Below are 22,198 nucleotides of genomic sequence, written 5' to 3'. Positions count from 1 at the left end.
TCATCACGCACCGATATTAGTCCACAGCCTACTATGACACGTGAATGACGCTAGAAACTATACAGACAGATACTTGTCCAGTTTGTCGTGTCAGTCGTGTATTTTTTCCGTTTCTAACGTTAATTCGTCTGAAACAGCTATGGCATTTCTATGGAGCATCTAGGCTTTTACGACGATGCCTATGCGTGTCATACACTGATCCCGGCAGATCCCGAACGCTGCAACCTGAAAGTTACACTTTTTGTGATTCTTCAAGGCCGGAGATTGGCTGTTATCTCAAGAGTAGCTTGTCCCCTTGCAGTTCGACTTTGGAGTGCGTCAGCAACGAATAACTCGAGTTCCTTTTAAGGCAAAGAGAACCGCGAGGACCATATGTAAAATCACAGACCTGCGGCCATGCGAAGGCAACTTGCTACGTTCTCAGAAGTTAACAAAAAACAAGCTCATCCACCAATAATCATCTTGTTCATGAAACTTCCGATTTCGTTATATAATTAATTAAACAGTGTCTTAAATTGTGGATGAAATTGTGGACGTATATCCTTTAATGTGCGTTGTAAATAACTGAACAACGGTGTGGTGATGCCGTTTGTGCCCTTTAAGTACGAGTATACATACGTAACACAGTTCTCTCAAGGATTCTCAGGTCTACAAGTTTAGCAAGCTAGACAGGAAAGTACAAATAACTAAGTTGTCAACACCTATGTCTATGCGCACCTATGTTAATAAAACTTCTTCGGAAATTTCGGTTTTGGGTTATGATTTTTGGAAAGTTTCTTGCCTGTGCTGAAACGCTCGTAAAGGAAATAGGTTGTCCGTCTTCAAAACTGATTTGTTAACTTAAATCGATTTTAGTCGATCTGTGTCGATACTTATATCGATACAGCCCTCTTTTCGGCTTGCCGCAGGGGACAAGCTTTCCTTGGGCAGGGCTAACTAAATGACGACGCGCACCAGCAGACCACTCTCGAGTTGCAGTCTGGACGGAATTTTGTGAAATTTGTCAGTTTTCTGAAATAGTTTGTGCCTTTCGTTCCTTCCCCTATCATACAGGCATTAGTCGATTCCAAGAAGTGTGCAATTGACAACTCCATGTTGTTTTCAGTGTGTGTCGACGGTTGGTGTAGCATGGCCACTTGATCCCGAACGCAACCTTCGATCGCTGACATTTGGTGCTCAAACATACTTTGTTTTCTACAGCCACAGCAAAGAGTGAGACTGTTAAGCAAAACATAACCGAATCCGAGCATTTGAACGAGTTATCAGTGCTGAAATTGTCGAATCAGTTTCCATCAGTTTCCACTTTGCATTGGAACAATATCGCTAGCAAGTTGTATAGACAATAATAAATAAATAAATAAAGTACATAAAATGGTTGGTGGTAGTGGAATTGATGGTGAATCCGTTGCAGGAATGAGACTGGAAGAGTCTGTGGCATCTTTAACGGTTAGCTCTATACCTGGATTGTTGACATTATGCCCATCTAGGGCAGAAGTGTTGGTAGCTCGAGAACCACTCCATCAATTGTACACAGTGGAGAACCAGCCATTTGCAAGGTATACCAGTTTTCATTCCTCAGGACAATATTTTTATCTTAGTGGAAACTGGAACTTAGTGGAATTTGTCCTTAAAATTTAGCTGTAGTATTTTAGCTTGGCATAATTAACACATGTTTTTAAATGTTGCTGATATAATTAATGAAGTTCCATCGAGAAGGAGAATTCCGGTAAAGAGTGTATTGTATAGTCACATAGGTTATAAGTAATTGGCAGACGTGGTCTTTATCATCCAAAAAACATAAACCGGATGTTATTAATTTGAGATCCTTGTTTTATTTCGCGAAAGAATGAGGGATTTACAAACATATAAGGACTCGAATACTGCGTTGCGTAAAAGGCAATGTTCGATCTTCTCTGTAGGAAGTTTTTTTTTTTTGCGAAGTTGTTCAGCAGTGTTGGTTACAGCGACTTTCACCTTGTCCAGCCAAATTTGGCTCTTGTAGTCTTGAGCGGTTGTCTGGGGGCCTCTTTGTGTATCTCTCTATCTTACTACCTTTTGTATTTAATGTATTTTGCTTGACTTTTTCCTAATTCTTTCATAGTTTGGATGATGCGGATAGTCGCTACCAAATGAGCGCGAACCAAATTTGTCTAAATTCTATTTTGATTAAAGCTCTGTAGTTGCATGTCTGCTTCGCCACTCGTATCGTGATTGTGAAATAGCCTTCATAATCAGAGTATGTGTTTTGATTTCAACCGATAAGAAGTTCCTTGTTGGATCTCCCCTCCCTCCCCTCGATTAATCTACTTACCCTTTCAACTTCCGCTACTTTGGCCAGTCATAGATCGCCAGGTGATGTTTCTTGGCATTCAATAACATATAATATTGGTGTATTCCTTCACTTATCTTGGATTTACTGACGGGGCATTGTGCAGTAAAATGGATTGATTCTTGGAAAACTAAACTGTTGCCCCACAGCTTATTGGAAGCTTTGCTAAGACGCATTGCACTTTAAAGCGATATCTGCCCTCCGTTCCGTTTCTGTTGTTGAGCTGTTCTCCTATGACGATTTGACGTAATATTTTAAGGAAAGAGAAAACGACCACCATATGTCATTGCGTTAAGAGGGTCATGGTCAAAGTATGAGCTACAAATTTCGTGATTTCTATAAATTGTTTCGAAATGGAAACAAGTGTAGGATCTTGTATCTGGTTACGAGATGAGGAAGTTTGACAACGGCGAAGGCCATTTCTGTTGATGTCAAATCAAAATAGCTATCTCTGACACTATGTTCCTTTGAGCAATTCAAGTTGGCAATTTGCTCTTTCATCGCATCGTTTTGATATTCCCTTTTATAGATAGTACTTGGTTCGGTCTGCGTTCCATAAACTAGAACTGGGTTTTGCTTGATCCAACATCGATGCCACGCAAGCTCTTTTTCGAATCTTTTTTCGTCTTTTTCAAATTTCTCATCCCTTGAGGGCAGAGGGTGCGCCGCCTTCGCTCAAACGGTCGTCTAGCAGAATGCTGACCAAGTGGCATTCCTTGTTCTCTGCCGTTCCTACCTCTCCGTGGCTGGTTCATTTACATTCTAAGACGAAAGAATCTTGATCGATTTGCCAGTTGCTTAGCAAGAACACGAAACACAAGAGAGAAAAAAATCATCTAGTTCAGATTTCTATGCGCTTCGAATTTTGGTATCCTTTTGAATGCGACATTTTTAATATGCATTTATGCGAAAAAGTAATTATTCTATATTTTCCATCAGTAAGTGTGTCTAGTTAAATTGTGTATTGCCAGAATTAAAACGCTTGTCTTCCACTGTTGGTAAATGGTGTGATATAGATAAGGTAGGAAAAAACTGTTCCGCAACTAAGGCTTGCTGTCCGTTTTAGAACTAAGAATAAATTTTTTTTTACACGGGCAAAGAGTTGATGTTATCAGCTCGTAAAGAAATAATAGTGAATTGAGCACCCAGCCGCGAAGTCATGTCGCAGTAATTTCTTTAGTAGGATATAATCGTCCGAGATTCGAATGAAGAGCAGCACAAAGTCCGTACTTGAGATCCTCGAGTAACTAGTGTCGTTTCCTCGTATAGCTTAACTTAAATGATCGATTCCTGCCCTCAGTCCACTTTGATTTGCAACTTGTCCGTCATTACTATGCTTCTGTCTGACGCTTTACTGCATGTTATCAGACAGCGAAAAACTCAGAGTGTTGTTATATTAGCGTCGTATTCGAGCGTTGGCCATTTTATTCTTTAGTATGATATTTTATTTTCAAAGCGATTAATTTGAAATGAGTTAGAAGAACTAGGTATTAGCTTTTGCAGTGTTCCTTGCATGTAAAACATTCCATTTTGAAGCTGGAACTGGATCGTGTGTGTTTCTTCCGTACTTTCGGGTAATTGAAACAAGTATGCAGTATCAACGCTTGAATTACCCAATGCAAACTTTAGCGGGGCATTTTTTCCTTTTTTGATACTGGTTTTGTCTTCGTGAACTTGAGAGATAAAATGAAAACCAGTAACAACCGGTACAGCTTGTCATTCGTAAAAATATGTGGACAGCCAGCCAGTTTTCACTTGTAGTCGTCAACAAAGGGGCAAGCTACAATGTCCTTAGTTGTATATGTGCTAGAGTCGCAGTATTGGCTGCCTGTGGCAGCACGAGTATTCTGACATTCTCAAAATGATCACATTCATGAAAGACTTCTGCACATCAAACGTCTAACTTGGTTTTTCTTCTAGGTATTTTTTGCGAAGAGGAAACCAAGATCTTTCAAGATGAAAGAGAAGTCGTGATGATAAGTGTCTCATTGCCAAAATTTCAACCGGTGATTGGTATATTGACAAGGATTAACTGGGCTTGGCAGTGAATTGGGCAAAAGCTATAGGATAGTCAGTTGCAACGATACCTTCTGATCTTATAGCATGCATTCGAGTTTATTCGATCTTGGATGAAAGAATAACGAGGTGCAATGTATGATAACGAACAAAAAACGAAATTCGTTTCCGAACGTAAAAGGCATGGTGTAGCATAATTAACAAACCTATTCTATACCGCGTAAAGTTTACCAGCAACATTACCTAAAGTCAAACGCATGGCTGCAATGTGCTGTTTTCAATTATGGACGGCTGGCTTTGTAGTTGATGCAATTTACACTTCCCTTATATTGCGCGGAAGGCCCGTAAACAATTTCCTCGTTGCTTATCTGTTAACGATATCTTTTGCTAGCATGTTTATTAGAAACCTTGGTCGCGAAACGAGAGAATTTTCACGATACCTCATGCATTGGTTCGAATGGAAAATGGTTTAGAAATGACGAAACAAATATGTCTAGACGCGTGCCTGCCGTTTTATTATGGTTAGTTACGTGTCGTTCGAATGTCCTCGTTTCAACCAGCGTCATCAAATATAGTTTTGGCAGATCCTGGTTTTACCCGTTATTACAAATCCGGTGGAAGTTTGACAACCGCACTTTCGACTTCAATTCTCGGAATTAGCTGACAGAAAAAAGAATGAGCGTACGCTCTGCCTGCCTAGCAAGCAGTCATCCCGCAAAGGGAAATAATGTGGACAAGTAGTTCTTGCTTTTGTTTTTATCGATGAGCCCAAAAATCAATTCCATCATAGAAACCTAAGACATTTGCTCGCAATTAAAAGTTGCAGCAGAATTCACTTTACTGGGCAACTTGGACCACCAGTCGCAGAAACGTTAGTTATTGTAATTTTGTTCTTTTCATTTTTTTTTCTTTCTTTTTCTTTCGTCTTTTCAGTCCATTCCCCCTCCCGTTCCTTTCATTTCTCGATTCATGGTTGTTCTCCTTTTACGGTCACTGGCGCTGGATTCACAGCAGTCGACCTTGCTTGTCCTTAAATGGTGAACTACCAAACGTGGCAGCATCAGCCCTGACTTTATCTCATTAACATTGGCGGAGACTCCATGGAGTCGTCATCCGCCTTTGGAAAATGGGCGCCAAAGAGTTGAATATGTTTTTGCTTTTTGCGTTTCGCATAGTTTATGGGAAGGCCTCCCGTTTGCCCTTACTAAGTCTTTACCTTTCTCTGTTCCTTAAGAGAAAAAGAGAAAAAGGAATAAGTCAACATTTAAAAAACATGGAAAGAAAGAAAGAAAAAAAACAAACAATGAACTTCTAAATTTTTTGGGGTTTAGCCAGAAAAATCGGATTTTACACATCACGTGAATCCAGTTTGATTAACGAGAAAAAAAAGTAAGCAATTTAACGCAAGGTAAAAACGATTGAGAATAGCATTTGGGCTAAGAATTCTCGCGAGGTACAAAACACAAATATTCTTTGCAACATAATCCACACGAGTCATCAAAATGTGAGTCATGTGAAGGTCTAGTTTTGACAAGTTTAGGACGCCCTTTTGTAGACCTGGTTATGTGGTTACTTTTCGCACGGGAACTTTTGAAAGCTTTTTAAGCTTGTCTGCATCATGTTCCTATGTTTTCATTTATCCACCACTGATGGCCTGACGAAGGTCAGTTCTTATCAATTTAATTTCATTGGACAATGACGTCTCTGGACGCAGATGAGAGAAATAGTGCTATAACTAGTCGGTGATTAAAAGTATATGGCGCCAGAGCGTTGACTGCTTAGGGGTTAGCATTCTGCCTATCTCGGCAACAGTATCCCCCATCAGTTTTCCGACAGGAAATGGATAACATAAGCATTATCTCAGCTTGGTTCAATTCGTGCTGTATCATCCAGCCAATTGAAATGGCGTCGTGAGATTTTCACGACATACCACAATACCTTTTAGGCATCCTGTCTCGCCTGGGAGTTTTCGTAACATCTTGTTCGCTTTGTCAGTAAGCATAGTAAATAAAGTTGGCGAACAATATTGGGCAAGCATAGCCAAATTACAGATACACCTTCATTGCCAAAGTGTCCACATTTGGTAGTTCGTGGTGTTTTCAGTCTGGCTAAGAGCTATTTCGGCTTTCAAAGATTAGGAATACGACGTTGATTAAAAATAATAATAGTTTAATAAACTTAGGTAGTTGAAATTGGCAACTCGAAATTAACCATGAGGGCTGTAAATTGTGTGAGACACTCACTGCTGTTGGGGAATAATCATTTCCACTGTCAGTTTCACTTTAAGTTTCTATATTTTTTTTGGCAATTCGAAAGATAAACTTTAAAAAGTGATACTAGTTCACCCTTGAGCGTTTTGCAAGTGCTTCCTTCTCATTGATCTTTCATAATCGCTGATATGTGTATTGTTTGTTACTTGAACAACAAACTTGAACGTCAAGAAATTGAGAAAAGTTGTCGCATGAAAATTACACTAGCTGTTAGTGCTCGCGTCCGGTGGTTCCCTATACAAGATATTCGATCACTTTTGGAACAGAAAAATACTTATTACATTAATCATCAAAGCTCTGTTGTTTTTGTAACTTTGTAATTTCGGGTATATCATTAGCCCACAAATGTTAAAATAGTCTCTGGATGTGACCAGTATTTTCTCTAATGAAGAAAATAGCTATTGATATTACGTAATCGAATAGTATCATTCCCTGAAGATTACTAATATTTGCTTTTCAATCACATCCTATTAGGGGGAAATTTGCTGCTGTGAAGCGATGCCGGAATATCTTAACGGGAGAACAATTTGCTGCCAAGGTCATACGAAAAAGACGTCGAGGTGGCGGATTGACACCTGAGTCCTTGCATGAAGCAGCAACCTTGGACTTGTGCCGCTCGTGTCCACACATTGTTCGGCTAGAACAAGTGTACGACACACCCGGAGAGACTGTCCTCATTTTACAATTGCAAGTGAAATTCGTTATTGTTCTTTTTTATGTTCGTCCTAATGGCGCATCAAAATGAAATGAACGAACAGCGGAGGGAAACAATTACGTACACCAACTAATGTTTATTGTTCTCCCTATTAGAGCTACGGGAGGAGAACTGCAAAGTGTGCTAGATCGCGACGAAATACCGGAAGAAAAAGATGTTATCCGATTCCTTCGTCAAGTTTTGAGTGGATTGTTATTTCTTCATCAATACGATATAGCGCATTTGGATTTGAAGGTATGATGTTTAATCCGTCGATGAGGATAGGTATCCACTATGCACACTCAACAACAATGTTTTGATATAGCCGCAAAATTTACTATTAACCGGACCATTCCCTGATTGTGATATAAAACTGTGTGACTTCGGCATCGCGAGGCATATCGCCCGTGGAGCGGATGTTCGCGAAATTCTAGGAACTCCTGACTATGTTGGTAAGTCGTGTGGTTTGTCATCTTACCCCTTATTATATTATTTACATCAGTCATGCTGAATCGTTTTGCTCTTCCACAGCTCCGGAAATATTGAACTATGAACCTATCAGCTTGGCAACAGATATGTGGTAAGTCAAATACGATCACACGAACGGAATCAAAATCAAAATCTGTTGATATTAAGCGGGAATTTCAAAGCTTGAAGTTTCGACTGGAAAAGCAGTTTTTGTATGGTATACACATTTATGTTAGTCGACGTCTCCGCTAAAGGACGTGAAACAGACGTTGAACTACGTACTTGCGAAGGCTAACCGGAAATAATTCGTCATTTCCATATGAACAGGTCAGTTGGTGTTTTGGCATATGTATTGCTCACCGGTTGCACGCCATTTGGCGGCGAAACCAAGCAGGAAACCTTCTGTAATATCACGCGATGCCAACTGGATTTTCCAAGTGATCTTTTCGATGATGTTTCTGCAACGGCCATTGATTTCATTTCCAGTCTTCTCACCCAGGATCCCAGGTAAATATCCGAAATTGCTCTTCCTCCTGAATCAAGGCAACATTTACAAATCTAGAAACCCGTCCAGACATTTCAAACAAGTACAGAACCAATGCACGGATGCTTCAAGTGTTCCTACCTTTTCCCGTATTTTCAAGTTTTTCCAACTGGCTTTAGTCATGCACACCCAGATAACACAAAAGGAAAACCTTGAAAATAGGCAAAATGTCGTGAAATAATGTGGCGTTTTACCTTAACTTTTGTCCTTTTAAGACTTATTACAAGTTTTTACGTCGCACGTACAGCAGTTTTGCAATTGTAATTTTTTTTTTCCGAGCAAATCCAGTTGGAATCTAACTTGTATCATTGGCGAAATGCTTATCATTTATTCAGTTTAACGAATTGTTCTCATGTGATCCTAATTTATTTTTATTTCCTATAGTATCCGGCTGACCGCCCAAAGATGCCTTGATCATCCTTGGTTACGCGTCGGCTCTTCCATCGATAAAATCCCGTCGTTTCTCCAGTTTTGCGAAGATTCATCTACACTATCTTGTAACAGCACCATCGTTCCTGATGACGAGGATCTCGGAGACGATCAAACGGATGCGGGTAGCGTGTTCCAAGACACATTAGACGAAACGGTTGTGGATGGCCAATCGGATCCCCTAGCCGGAGTTGGTTCTCCCGCTAATGCAGTGCCTTTGGCTACGGCCTCCACACAGCTAGTCGCTTTTCCCACACGTACTGATATAAATAAGCCGCAACTTTGCGCAGTGTCCGAGGACTCGTGTTTCACTAGTTACCCCATTAGTCGACGAGGGAATTCCTTACCATTCCGTTTGCGGGCGCCAACGAACCGTAGAGAAACGTCGTGCGACCGGACTAGCGATTTAGGTTACGGCAGTGACGGGGTCAGCGAAATCTCTTCGGCTGATTCCTCGAGTGACCGTTCCAGCATCATATCGTTGGACGACACACCATCGGAGTGGACTCAACCTGCATTACGTCGATATTCCGATACTTCGCATGCAGCTCAACGTCTATGGCGCCGAACGTGGGAACGTTTCCTTCCCGCCACGGCAGGAACATGTGCTGGTCTCCCTCGGCATCTATTTAGTCAAGACTGCGAACATCATGCTGCGTCGAACGATCAAGAAGCCGCAAATTATCGACCTTGGGAGAGAGTGTGCACGGGCAGCCGCGCTCGTGCGTTGGAGCGTTTTAATACTTCACCTCCAAGTAGCACAGTGGATCTTTCTAAATCGTTACATTCGCTATCGTCATCACTGCCTGTCCGACCTGCAATAAAGGTGCCCGAAGTTCGAACCCGGTTGCTGAAAGGGCCCACCTGTACTGTCAAATCCTCGCCTTTGCCGACCAAAGCCTCTCTTGTTCATTTAGACAAAGCAGAGACTGTCAGATCTCGCGTGGTCAAGTTTCAGTCGGTTACCAACAGTCCTACCACGTCTTAGAACTTTAGCGTAACTGTTTGCCATGGCAATCAAGAATTTCCTCCCGTTTTCCATAACCGTGCGCCCTGCCCTCGTCGTCATAACTAAGTCGGCCAGAACTCACCTAGCTTTAATGGATCTAAGCAAGAAAGAAGTTCACATCTATTTCATTACTTTTTCCCTCTTTGCTTTATTTAATTCCAAACTTCGTCAACAATGTCGTAGGTAACCCCCTCACCGAAAAAAAAAAATGTTTAACTAGTCACTCTTGCACTAGAGGCATTCATACATTGTCGCACACGTCCTGCTATTGTTGAACAGAACGCTTCTCCATTCCCGTTTTGTATTATCCGCCTCCCGTCTAGGCCGTAGACATATTTCTTAATATAATAACTAACGACAGTGCCTGTAAACAAATTGATTTTGCTTTGTGTGTCAAGAAAGATGAAAATGCCGTGGTGAGAACCAAGTCGCAAGTTGACGTTGCAAAAAAAGTTGTTCAGTTCTACATTCTGGATTCCCGTGCTTCAAGTTATTTGCGCGTCACTTTCGGCGATTTGTACAAGAGCCCGAGTCACCCAGTATCATTCCGACTTGTAGATAACTTCAAAAGCTTTGCCTTTTAAAGGTCTTAAATCTAAATTACTTTTCGGTTACCTAAACGGAAAGTACCCGATTGCCCAGCATTTTGCTCAGCCATAAATAAAGTTTCCCCGGATATCTAATTTTCAATCTGAAAAGTCGCCGCTTACGGCCGCGTAACTTAATTTTGGAAACGCAGGTTACGCAAAGTGAGGTAACCGTTCATCACCAATGCTGGGAAGGCCCAGTAAATGTGTGGTATTTTGTTGGTTGAAATGAAGTCGAGCAATACATTGTAATTCGCACCCGGATAGAGGACCATTTTGTCATTTACTTGATTAACCAATAAAAATGGTAATTGTAGGATTACCAATCGCTCTGAAATTTAGCACAAAAAAAATATTCAAGAGAAGTTCATGATTCTTATTCTTTAATTTCTAGAGCATGACATGGTTCCCCAAAATTTTTTAAAAATCCTTGACTCCTCGTCTTGGAGTTGCCAGCATGTGAGTGTTGACCAACGTCATTTGAAAAACAACATAGCCAAAGTACAGCATATTGCAGGAAAATGGGGCAGTTTTCCCTATATGCTTTGTTTGCCATACCTAATACATTGCCATACATACACTGCAACCTCCTGTATGTACGTTGACGATTGAACTAACCGACTAATACGTTGTTCTTGCGAAAAGCGTCCGGCATTCCAACAGTCCCATTTCAGGAAAGCTTGGCACATGACTGTACTCCTGCTGGAACGCATAAATACTTTGACCTCTCTGAAAATGCACATACCGTTCTGATTTCGTGTTGCGTTACCTGTTATTGGAGCTCACCCATTTTTTTGAAATCGTTTCGTTAAAGCTATACTAACGAAAATGGAATTTGCGTTTTAGCGTAGCTAATACGTGACTCAAACACAAAATTTGCAGCGACGCATTATTTTTAGGGCTTCCGAAATTTATGTGGTTTAGTGCACCCGATATACTGTTTCCTGTCATACTGACACAATTTTCCGAGGAGAACTAAATATTTTTTTGTTGCTTCTTTTTTTTATTTTTTATTTTTTTGTTATTGCCTTTATTTGTTACAATTAGCAAACTATCAACATTCCACAGTTTTTAACTGCTGAACAAAGAAAAGAACTTAAAAGATTGGGGCGAAAAAGGAAAAAGAATTACAACAATATGGGGGTTTGAGCAGCCAGTGGCAGAAAAAGCGGCAACCATTCAAGCATTTAATTGGCTAGGACACCACATGCTTTATTTTTCATTGTTGCTTGTTGTATTACATAAGGCACCCAACAAAAAGGGATACTACCTAATAAATGGCAAGGTATTTTTTAAGGGCTCTGCAAGATTTCAAATTCGGTAAGTTTTCAAATGACGTAGTTCATGTGTATATACTGTAACTGCAATAGTTTCCCACGCCAAAAAAAAAAAGAAAGAAATGTTCATGAACCTTATCTTGGATTGGTAAATTTATGATTTCGAGCAAAATACACTCCCTTCAAGCCCAGTTTATCAAACCCAGGGTAACTAACGAATAGGTACCATCGCCTTGGCCAAGTTGTATCCGTCGTCGAACTCAGTTCGAGCTATGACCTGGTGAAAAACTTTTACCAGAGTGGCAAGTGAATCTGCAATGGAATCTATAGAGTTAGTCGGCAGCATGCCCTTGATATAGGCCTAAATCCTAAATTGGGACTGCAAGCCAAAAAACGGAATCAATCGTCAAAAGACACTCTACGCATCCAATGGTACGCCAAATAGTAACAATACAATTTACACACAGCTTGTAAGAGTCACCCTTCTACCACTCCATCAGCATCCGCTACCAAATTCATTTGATGTCATTACTTGACTAAGTGCTTCAATCGTTTAAAAAAGCGCATTGTACATACATACTTATTAATACGACTACTGGATACATATGCGTAAAGTAATTAATTTATCTTCTTTACCATTGAGTCGCAACATTTTTCGCTCTCGTTCCTGAAGCAGTCTTCTATTCAATAAAAGTTTTCTTAGAACAAAGTGTTGAATGAGAATAAAAATTCCGCTTTTTTAAATATCTGATCCGTTATAAATTAATCTGATTCTATTTGCTATTCGTATTTGTTTCAAGCTCTTTTTTGGAAGCAAAATAACAATTGCAATTTCGCGTGAATGAATAAATCATTGTTTTTTTGGTTTGTTTTTTTAACCAAGTTGTTATGACTCTATCTAGGTTTCCTAAATCCCGGTTGCCATACGGCTTGCCGCCTGAATAGTCAAGTTGAGGCAATCCAGTAGACCGCTTTCTCAGCCGGACAGGTAGGATTGTTTTTTTTTTTTTGGTTAACCAGGGTGACCTGTCGACCATTTACCAAATAGCGACAGAGCCCACAATTTTTATATTCGATATTTTTCGATATTTTCGTTATTCGTCATTTTTTGAAAATGCGAAGCAAATAACTGATATTTCTTGTTATTTAATTTGTTCTTATTATTATAATTTATTATTATGTTTTTTCTTTAATTTTTATTATATATTTTGCTTTTTAAAATAAAATATGTTTGCTTTATTCGATTTATACTCTCTTTAGCTCACTGGAAGAAAGATTGAATACTCCGATGGTAAACCGACTGTTGTTTCTTTATACGAAAGTCGTTTCCTTTCCCGGCCGGGTTTATAACTAATATGTTTTTGACATAATTAAGTGATCATATTCCATTACATTGCGCAAGCAGCCTGAGTTGTTGTATTTTCGAACTGATATTCTGACGGAACTCCGTCCAACCCGGTCTAATCCCTTCGGCTCTTGCCAAGTTCTCGCAAAAAGGAATTTTTTACATGTTTCATGGATACGCAGTATATGAGGCAAATTTGCTGTTTAGGGGCATTTGTGAGTTATGGTATCTCAGAGTTCGATAAATTCTGATTATTATCATAACGTTTTTCAATAGGTTCCTGCCCTGCCCCGAAATATGGAGCACAATCGCAAGGCCACTTTCTCAACCAGGATGGGTGGGGCAAACAAATTCACATAAAAGCTGCTTATTGCAACCTGAGTGTTTTCTATTAATTAAAAGATGCTATACTTTGATTTTAGCTCTTTTGCCTCTATCACCTTTTTAATCCTAGTACATATTGGAAAAAAATAAAGTAGTGAAAAATGTCACTCAAATGTTGCAATGACAAATACATTAAGCAGTTCCTTTTTTGAATTTCCGAACGTTTTGGATTGTACGGCGGAATATAATTATGCTTTTATCAACAATAAAAGCGTAACCAAAGAAAAGAATTACATTTTATAATTGTTCTACTGTTAATCCCTACAGGAAAACCATTATGGCTGCAAGAATTTGGAGAAGCAAATTTTTCATTTTATAAATCATATGCTTCATGTACAACCATTACGTATATAGGCGGAAAAGCTACTTTCTTGTGAAGGAAGAACCATTTTCTGGTGCCGTGCATGAGCTTATACACCTCGAAAAGATAAATGCCTTTTTTTTTCTGAATACTCTTTGCTCAAAGCAAAAAAAAGAAAAAACGAAATCCAGGCATTAAGCTTATCTTATTCTCCTGTGAGTTTTAGTTGGCACACAAATTAGGTAAACCGAGTTGCTTTTCCACGAATCCGTTTTACAGCCAAGCAAGCTGATTTCCTACTTAAGGAGAGCCAATGCGCAGTTAGGGCAATGCAACTTTTCTTCTTGTGGATCATGTGTCAGACGTGCTGCGAAGCAAATAGGTATCTTTTAAGCCATTTTTTAAGGGCACTTTTTGCCGTACGAATGTGGATGTTCCTTCCGTAGTACTTCCTATGCCCATGTGTATTTGGACATGAATTTCCTTCATCAGCCAAGGATGAAAAATTAATGCTTGAATCAATCCTTTTTAAAAAATCTAGTTCTTTGCATAATTTTTTATACAAAGTGGAATGACATCCTTATGTTTGCTTTATAAATTTTGTGGCCAAAAGGATTATCTTAAGTCGCAAGAAATTCGAATTAGTGCTAGACACAAGTTTAACTGTTTCGTGATGTTATCTCTGCTATTCGAGTGGGTTCCTAAGATATTATTCTTTTTCCTTCAATCACCGATACCACAAGGAAACCGTCAATGAACTCTTTAAGAGGCTCCATTGGCCTTTTATCGTATTGTAATCGTTATATTCTTGATTTAGCATCAATTGCTTATCGCAAATGTCTTTGTTGAAAAAAAACGCTGCATGGGAGTGGGGTCAGAAGCAAGAATAAGCCATGAAGACCCAGATCGATCGCCTCTAGTAATAGTGCCAGTGCAGTCCCGCTACAACGATTAACTGCCTTGCGAAATAACAGCAGATGCCAGCAAGAATGTTTCACATTCTGTTGTTTTGCTGGACAGTAACGGTCTTCGACCAGTTTTTTTATTAGCAGACGAGATACTGATACTGTATCAAGATATTCTTCTAACGAACTTGAAGGCCTTGCTGTTGCTTGTCCTGAAAAAAAATTCTGTCAATACATCTATGGTCGGAGTTCCCTCCAGTTCGAAGTGACAACACCGCAGTGAAATGGTTGTGTGACAAAAGAAAGTTCAGCGGGAAGTTTGCATGTTTGGTGGTAGATTTGCAAGAATTTGATTTTATCATTTACTACTTAGAAGGAAAAATCAATAGGGTGGCAAATGCTCTCTCCTGTTGTAAAGTGTCTAGAAAGGGCCAGATTGGCAAGGCGGAGCATGTAAATTTTGCTCTGCTTTGTAAGTAGCCCAAGGGCTACGATTCTCAAGAGGTGGCACTCCCAACATGTGGATAGCCAACTGAGACCAGTTTTTCAGTCCCCCATCTTTATCGATGCTCATAAAATTACCCATTCATCTGTCGTTAACAAAACAGTTCTTTACAAGAGAAACACTTACAAACAACTTACTTACTTTCCACATACTTACAAAAGGTCAATTTACAATGTACAAAAGATATTTCCTTGCAATTAGCTTTGTTCTTCGAAAAAATTCATCTTTTTCGTCCATGAAAACGTCGATTTGAGACAATCGGTATTTACCAACTTAGTCCATTCAAAATGACTTTTCCGGAATGCAGCATATCCTAGTCGCAATTTGTTAGCCTGCGGAATGATGGCTGCCCTAGTCGTTCCAGTTACAACTGAAAATATGGTAAAATTTTTACGTGAACAGTAATTGAAATTCACAATAATCCGAAAGCATCCATCTCAGACCAAGAAACCTGCTTTACTTCAAAACAGATCGCGGAGGGATTCGCGAAAAAATTTTAGCAAAATTCGCAAAGCCATTTTAAGTTGTGACAAAAGTAGACAGGTATTCCACCTCGCCGGAAAAATTGTTGTTTGGAAAGGGGAAATTGTTTCCAATGTTTCAATGCCCATCTGAATGGCGACAGAATCAATGTCAAAATCAGCACAAATTTTGCGACCGCCTTCAGGACAGAAGGATTTCATTCGTCAATAGGCATTGAAGCCAATCCACACACAACGTCAGTACGTTCTGTCCTGTTATTTATTAGAATCTTTAATTAGTTTGTGTTTGTTTTTTGCTTTTTCCCTGCTTTAAGTCTTCAGTTTACACATAGAATGTGGGCCAACCACAGGGAAAGATTTTTTGTAATAAGTTGGGCATTTGGTAAAAACAAAACCGAAACGGTTTCTTAGCATAATTTTTATGTATTATTTTGCTCATTCTTATTTCTTTTGTACTAAAATTCTTTGGTAGAAAGCAATTATTTTAAATTGCCGAATAAGCAATCTGGTATGACGGATTGTTGCGAATTTCATATTTCCCGCACCACTTTCTATCCACTTATCGTGTATTCATGCATTAACCCCAGATGTCATTGTCTTTTGTTGTGTTTGCCGGTCGCTAGAGGATTTAAGTGGAGGCTGGGAATCCCAACCAAGTGTGGTCTCACATTTTCTTGTTATACCCCGAGTCGAGAGGGCAGTTAAGAGGGAGCGTTGGTAATACTGGCCGTCTCGTTTGATGCGAGCGAAATGTATACTGTTTCTTCCTTTATCTGTTCTATTTGTCTTACTTTCATTTTTCTGTGGTATCTTTTTGTGGTCTAATCCGTAACACAACGAATGAACGCCCAGGAACTTCTAAATAGCGTAGAGAGATGTCTTATGAGAAAAAAATTACCTGTACAATGTGTAGTACATTCTCTTTGAAAATATTAATTTACAGTACCTTTCATATTCGTTGACATTTATCAGCCCCTAAAACATTATTGATGTACGAAAGCTACAATGAGTCACTGGTAAATTTTTATAGAATGATACTTTTTCATAGAAAAATAACTCTCACTGTAGGCTGCGGGTTGAAATTAATAATTGTTATTTATTCTAAAAGGAAATAAACTTATTACGCACCATAATTTCGTGTTAAAGTAAATACAAAGCTGAGACGATACTGTCGATTTGGTTTTCTTCTTTGTAATAACCAAATAATTAGTCCACTGAAAAGCACACATGTTTTCGTTTAGTGTTGAAAAAAAAAATAAAGAGCAGATGACAACTTTGATCTGTGGTACCACCCTGGTCCAACAGGAGTGTACCAGCCATAAACATACAAAAATAAGATTGAAACAGGCAAGTATTTAGTACTTCAACATTTTGAAGTATAGTTTTACCTAATGTTACAATTTCTTCCATTTATACAACACAATTGCACAGGGAAATTACAACAAGGACACTATCCAAAATACATACACATATCATAATACTATTTACACACGCACGCGAAGGGAAGCCGGCAGTCATGCAGGGTTCCTTCTTAAGGACTCACGCGAGGGCGGCCAGCAACAGCAGAGCCCCCTCTTAGCGTCCTATCGGACATCGGGTCAAATCCCGACTCCCAGTCTGAATAAAAGAGAGGCCAGAGGTAGACTAAGGTTCGACCTGACCTTTAGGGGAGAAAGGAAACAATAATGAAAGACAAACATGGTTACAGAGGTTGGCAGCACTTGAAATGCAGACCACAGAGGGCAACAGTTGCAACATTCGGCCTGCCTGACTCGAAGTTTCACTATTAATGATAACAATAAAATTTGAAAACTTCGAAATCATGAATGAAAAAATAATGGAAAAAGCATCCTCTTCATGGCTCCCAAGGTGATCGCTTACAAGTTCTGTAGCTGAACGTTGTAACTCTAACCTCTTTTGGACTCCTCTCGGCGGATGGCAGGAACTATTACTTTCCAGCAGCAGACATCATGGCAAAGTGGCTGCTTACGTGTATCTCAGGCAGGAAGATTCCCGACGAGTCTTGAAACGAGCGTTGACAACACACGTGGAAGGAGACATCAAAAATTGCTGCGTCCAAGCGGGTTTTTCTAACACAAATTCGGGGCGAACGGGTTCTTGAAGATGACTATTGGAGTCGTTCGATGGTCTTTATCCCTCTTCTGATACCAAATGTTACAGTTTCTTCCATTTACACAACACAATTGCGCAGCGAAATTACAACAAAGACAGTATTCAAAATACATACACATATCATAATACTATTTAAATACATACGTGAAGGGAAGCCAGCAGTCATGCAGGGCTCCATCTTAAGGACTTACGCGAGGGCGGCCAGCAACAGCAGAGCCCCCTCCTAGCGTCCTATCGGACATTGGGCCAAATCCCGACTCCCAGTCTGAATAAAAGAGAGGCCAGAGGTCGACTAAGGTTCGACCTGACCTTTAGGGGAGAAAGGTAACAATAATGAAAGACAAACATGGTTACAGAGTTTCACAAGAGATGGCAGCATTTGAAATGCAGACCACAGAGGGCAACAGTTGCAATACTAATTATTCTTGTTATAATGTAGCGGAGACCGGGGCTAATCGGGACGCGCTTTCTTCTTTGTCGAATAACTTTCGACTAGTGAGAGATAAACATAACTTTTCTTTTCCATTAAAACGGTATTGTCTTTATCTATACACAGTATTTTTTAAGGAAAATATTTTTATTTTTATGATTAAAAAAAATACTGAAATTTACTTAAAATCCGTTGGCTCATTCGATGATCGGGGTTACTTGGGACAGACACGGGGTAACTCAGGACAAAGCTAATATCGTGCTACTGGTTTGTTCTAAAATTTGTAAAAAAAAGTTTTCAAATAGGATGTTTTCTTACAAACCAGCCAGTATATAGTTTGGCATGGTTTGCTAAATAAATCGGCGAGAATTTTGTAAAATTGATGTAGACTAAAAAATTAACAAGATGAAACGACAAAAGGTGAGGTCAGCATTAAAAATATTTTTTAAATACTGAAATAGGAATGATGAAAATACCAAATATAAAATCACAGCTCAGTTCCAATATTTTTTGGACAAAATTAACATGGTGACACGAAGGGAATTTACATATCGGGCCGCAGAATAGTTTTATCCCGACCCATTTTACCCCAGAATTTGTTGTCCCAACCTGCCCCATGGGTGGTGTCTTTGAAAATGTGTAATTTCCAGCAAACCGCTTCAGAATTCTTTTTTTGGGAAACCAGAGAAATGTGTGAAAATGAACAGTGGATTTCGCTATATTTTTAGCAAAATTATACATCAAACGACGTTACCGTAAATAAATATTTTATTAGAACACAACATAATTTTACGAACCCTTAAACATTTCTAATGGCCGTATCTCAACAACGGATGCCACCTCTACTACAAAAACTCATCCCCAAATGCGCATGTAGTTAACAAATATGATGTGTAAATTTCATAATTTTATAATTAAGCGTTTTTGTAAAACAAAGCTTGCCCCAATTAACCCATGTCCCGATTAGCCCCGGTCTCCTACCACCTATGTTATAATATGTTGTATTATGTGTAGGAATAGTATTTTACATTATTCTACAAGCAATTGTGCTTATTTTAATTGTGTTAAACTAGAAGCAAAATACATGGTTTTTCTGCGAATGATGAACTAAGCTATATCCAATGTCCAATCGATGTAAACACATAATTTGTAGACACCTGAACTCTGTGGGTAATAGCTCGCGGCCATCTGGAAATACTATACTTGCCACCGCCCTTATAAATACCACACCTATTCTTGTCTTACCTAATCTAACCTATAGCATTTGGCTATTAGGTGGAAGGGAACCACCCCCCATGTATGCCTAACTCAGGCCGACGATGGCCTGCGGCCATCGTAAAATAATATACTTACAATCTTGCGGATAATATATCATTCCCAATTTAGTCTGACTCGGGCAGATGATGGTCCGCTGCAATCTTGAAATATGACACTCTCCATGTGGCCACATTGTGTCAAATCTGGCCTTACACAACCTAGCCTGTAGCTTTGGACTATCAGGCGGGATTAAACGACTCCCCCAATACCTAAGTCAGACGGATGATGTCCTACGGCCATCCTGGAACAATACACTCACCGTCCTGCGAATAACATCCCATAGTAACAACTAACCCATAGTACTGGGCTACCAGGCGGAATAATTTACTTCCCCCAATACCTAACTCAGGCGGGTAATAACTCGCAACCGTCTGGTAATACTATACTTATCACTGCTCTTATCAATACCCCACCATTTATAAAATTTATTTTTTGCGATTTTTTGCGATTTTTTTCCCTGGAAGAATTCTCGGGAAAGCTTTAAAAAAATCGCTGTGACTCTGAAACCAAAACACCCGCCACCTACTTGTTGGCCGATTCCTGCCCAGGTGGCACCGCACCAGTGGCATTATCCTGTGACGTCGGAAAACGTTCCTCGGCGCCATGGTCCGCGAGCCTTCCGGCTATACGCCGCCGAAGTGTACAAACCGCCATTCAATGGTCCCTTTCCTCTCTCTCCGTCGAATCTGGCGCGGTCCAAACATCAGCGCGCTGCCATGGCCGACCCGAGAGGGCGCAATACGCGGCCATATCCTGTAGGCTGCAGAATACGTTGCGGAGGCCCCAGAGCAGATCATAACGCCCGATCAACCGAGCGATTTTAGTCTCTATGCTGGCGGTAGAGCGCCGTAAAGCGCAATAAATTCTTACATAACATCGGAGGCGGAGGTAGCGCACCTGCGATGTTATGTGGCTGCGGCTGGAATGGTCACCGGGCGATGGACACGATCACTACCCGGTGCCACTGTACAATTTTTACCGGGCAAATGCCGACAGGCTAAGTCCCGAAGAACTGTCACGCTACGACAGCTGAACGATCCTAATCACGGTAACAATTATTGTCGGCGGTGTCCACCCACACATCCAGGAACCGAAAAAGATCCCGGGTGCTTGTGAACGACCGACGGTCGACCTTCCGGCGATCGGGTTCTTCATCAAAACCCATTTATTGAATTTTAAGGATGCTTGAAGGAAATCACTGGAGCACAATTAAAACACGTCTACTCTGTTGGAACGGGTTGAAGCGACTGACAACCAACTGCAACACTTGGACCTCGACGTTCGGGCACAGCGAACCACCACACAACAAAAACCTGGATATCATTTTGCTCGTCATTTTTTACTCTACAAATGGACACCAAGCCCACGATTTTTCACTCTACAAATGGACACCAAGCCCACGATTTTTCACCACCCTAAAGGGGCGTCGTTTCGGAACACCATGCCTAGAGGATACCATCCGAGTGCGGACACAAATTTTTCTGCTGAATCTGGTTATGCCCAACTCGGCACTTCCTAACGAGCGTGTAAGCAGAACACGAAGTTTTAGAGTGGCCTGCGGCTATTCTTAGGGCTACCACCATGACCACGGACCCTTTCTACACCAACCGATGGCCAACTTACCACCCCCTTTAATATCCAACAAAGGAAACCGCTAGACTGTTAAGCTTTCATACCACCTACCACATGTAGAACCAAAACACACACAACTTGAACACACCATCCCTCCCTTCCCTTATGCCGGCTCGGACCTAAACTCATACAAAAGCTTTTTAATTTTTTAAATTTCAATCTCGCATTCCCGTAGCACGAACCCCCCCCCCCCCCCTCGTTCCTCCGTTGTTTTTTCTGACGTTCTACAACCCTGAAATTTATCTGGTATGAACGAGTTTTGGGTGGTCAATATCTCTAAATTCATTCATTTTGCAACCGTTTCTTTATCACTTAACGGCCGTTACGGGAATTAATAGAGTGCTTACAGGGGTACGAAAATTTTTTAGTCCTTCAGGAATAATATCATCCGTCATGGTGATCGAGTTCGAAAGATCGCTGAGGCCATTATGGAAAGCATACTCTCTTGGCGTGAATGAATTTACGTGTTTTAAGACATAAAAAAAATGAGAATTCGTGAGGCGTTTTACCCACAACTATGAATGTATTTTTATAGGTTAGGTTATAAAAATTCAAAAGGGAAAATGAAATACAAGAGATGAAGAGATACCGTTCAGAAACAGAAGGGGGAAAGAGATAATTGTAATTTTGTATTACCGCCGTATTACGAGCGGAGTACACGGAGGTAAACGGAGCTAAAACCATACACAGGCAGGGGTTTGAATAGTTTGAGAAAATACCAACCAAATGTGTTGCAGTACTAAGGTATTAAGGGTTAACATTACTAAGGTACTAAGTACTAAGGTCCGGAGTTACTTAAATTAAGTCAAATAATTTACTAAGCACCAAGATAAAAGGTATCGTTTAAAATACTACTAAGCCACACAGACACTACTAAGCAAGGCAATGGCAACTAGACAACTTGTAGATAACTGCTAGACTTGAAGGCAATTCCTTGACTGATTTCCCTCAGATTCTCAGTTTACCGTGGAACTTCGCATTCTGGCAACAGGGCGTGTTGTTGTGCGAATATATTACATATATGCCAATCAGAAAGAACGCCTTAAGTGGCGTGATGTTGATGACGTATTAGGTGCGTCGCACGTGCGACTCAGCTAGCAGGTGTTCATTGAGTTTATTCAAGTCTTTATTGGATGAGCTC

At 40.2% G+C, this 22,198-nt stretch overlaps 1 protein-coding gene across 1 annotated transcript; it reads left to right on the top strand.

The window, feature by feature from the left end:
• Positions 1-913: 913 nt before the first annotated feature.
• LOC130702734 (serine/threonine-protein kinase 17B-like) lies at positions 914-10,610 on the top strand. The gene is made up of 7 exons (XM_057524358.2): positions 914-1,556; positions 7,090-7,302; positions 7,426-7,564; positions 7,635-7,761; positions 7,841-7,889; positions 8,105-8,284; positions 8,706-10,610. Exons 1-7 carry the CDS (start codon positions 1,372-1,374, stop codon positions 9,736-9,738), a joined length of 1,926 nt encoding a protein of 641 aa, XP_057380341.1. The 5' UTR covers positions 914-1,371; the 3' UTR covers positions 9,739-10,610.
• The last annotated feature ends 11,588 nt before the right edge of the window (positions 10,611-22,198 follow it).

Source organism: Daphnia carinata, chromosome 1, assembly GCF_022539665.2.
Source record: "Daphnia carinata strain CSIRO-1 chromosome 1, CSIRO_AGI_Dcar_HiC_V3, whole genome shotgun sequence".
NCBI lineage: Eukaryota > Metazoa > Arthropoda > Branchiopoda > Diplostraca > Daphniidae > Daphnia > Daphnia carinata.
The sequence above is the reverse complement of the archived record's forward strand: the minus strand, read 5'-3'. Positions and strand labels throughout refer to the sequence as shown.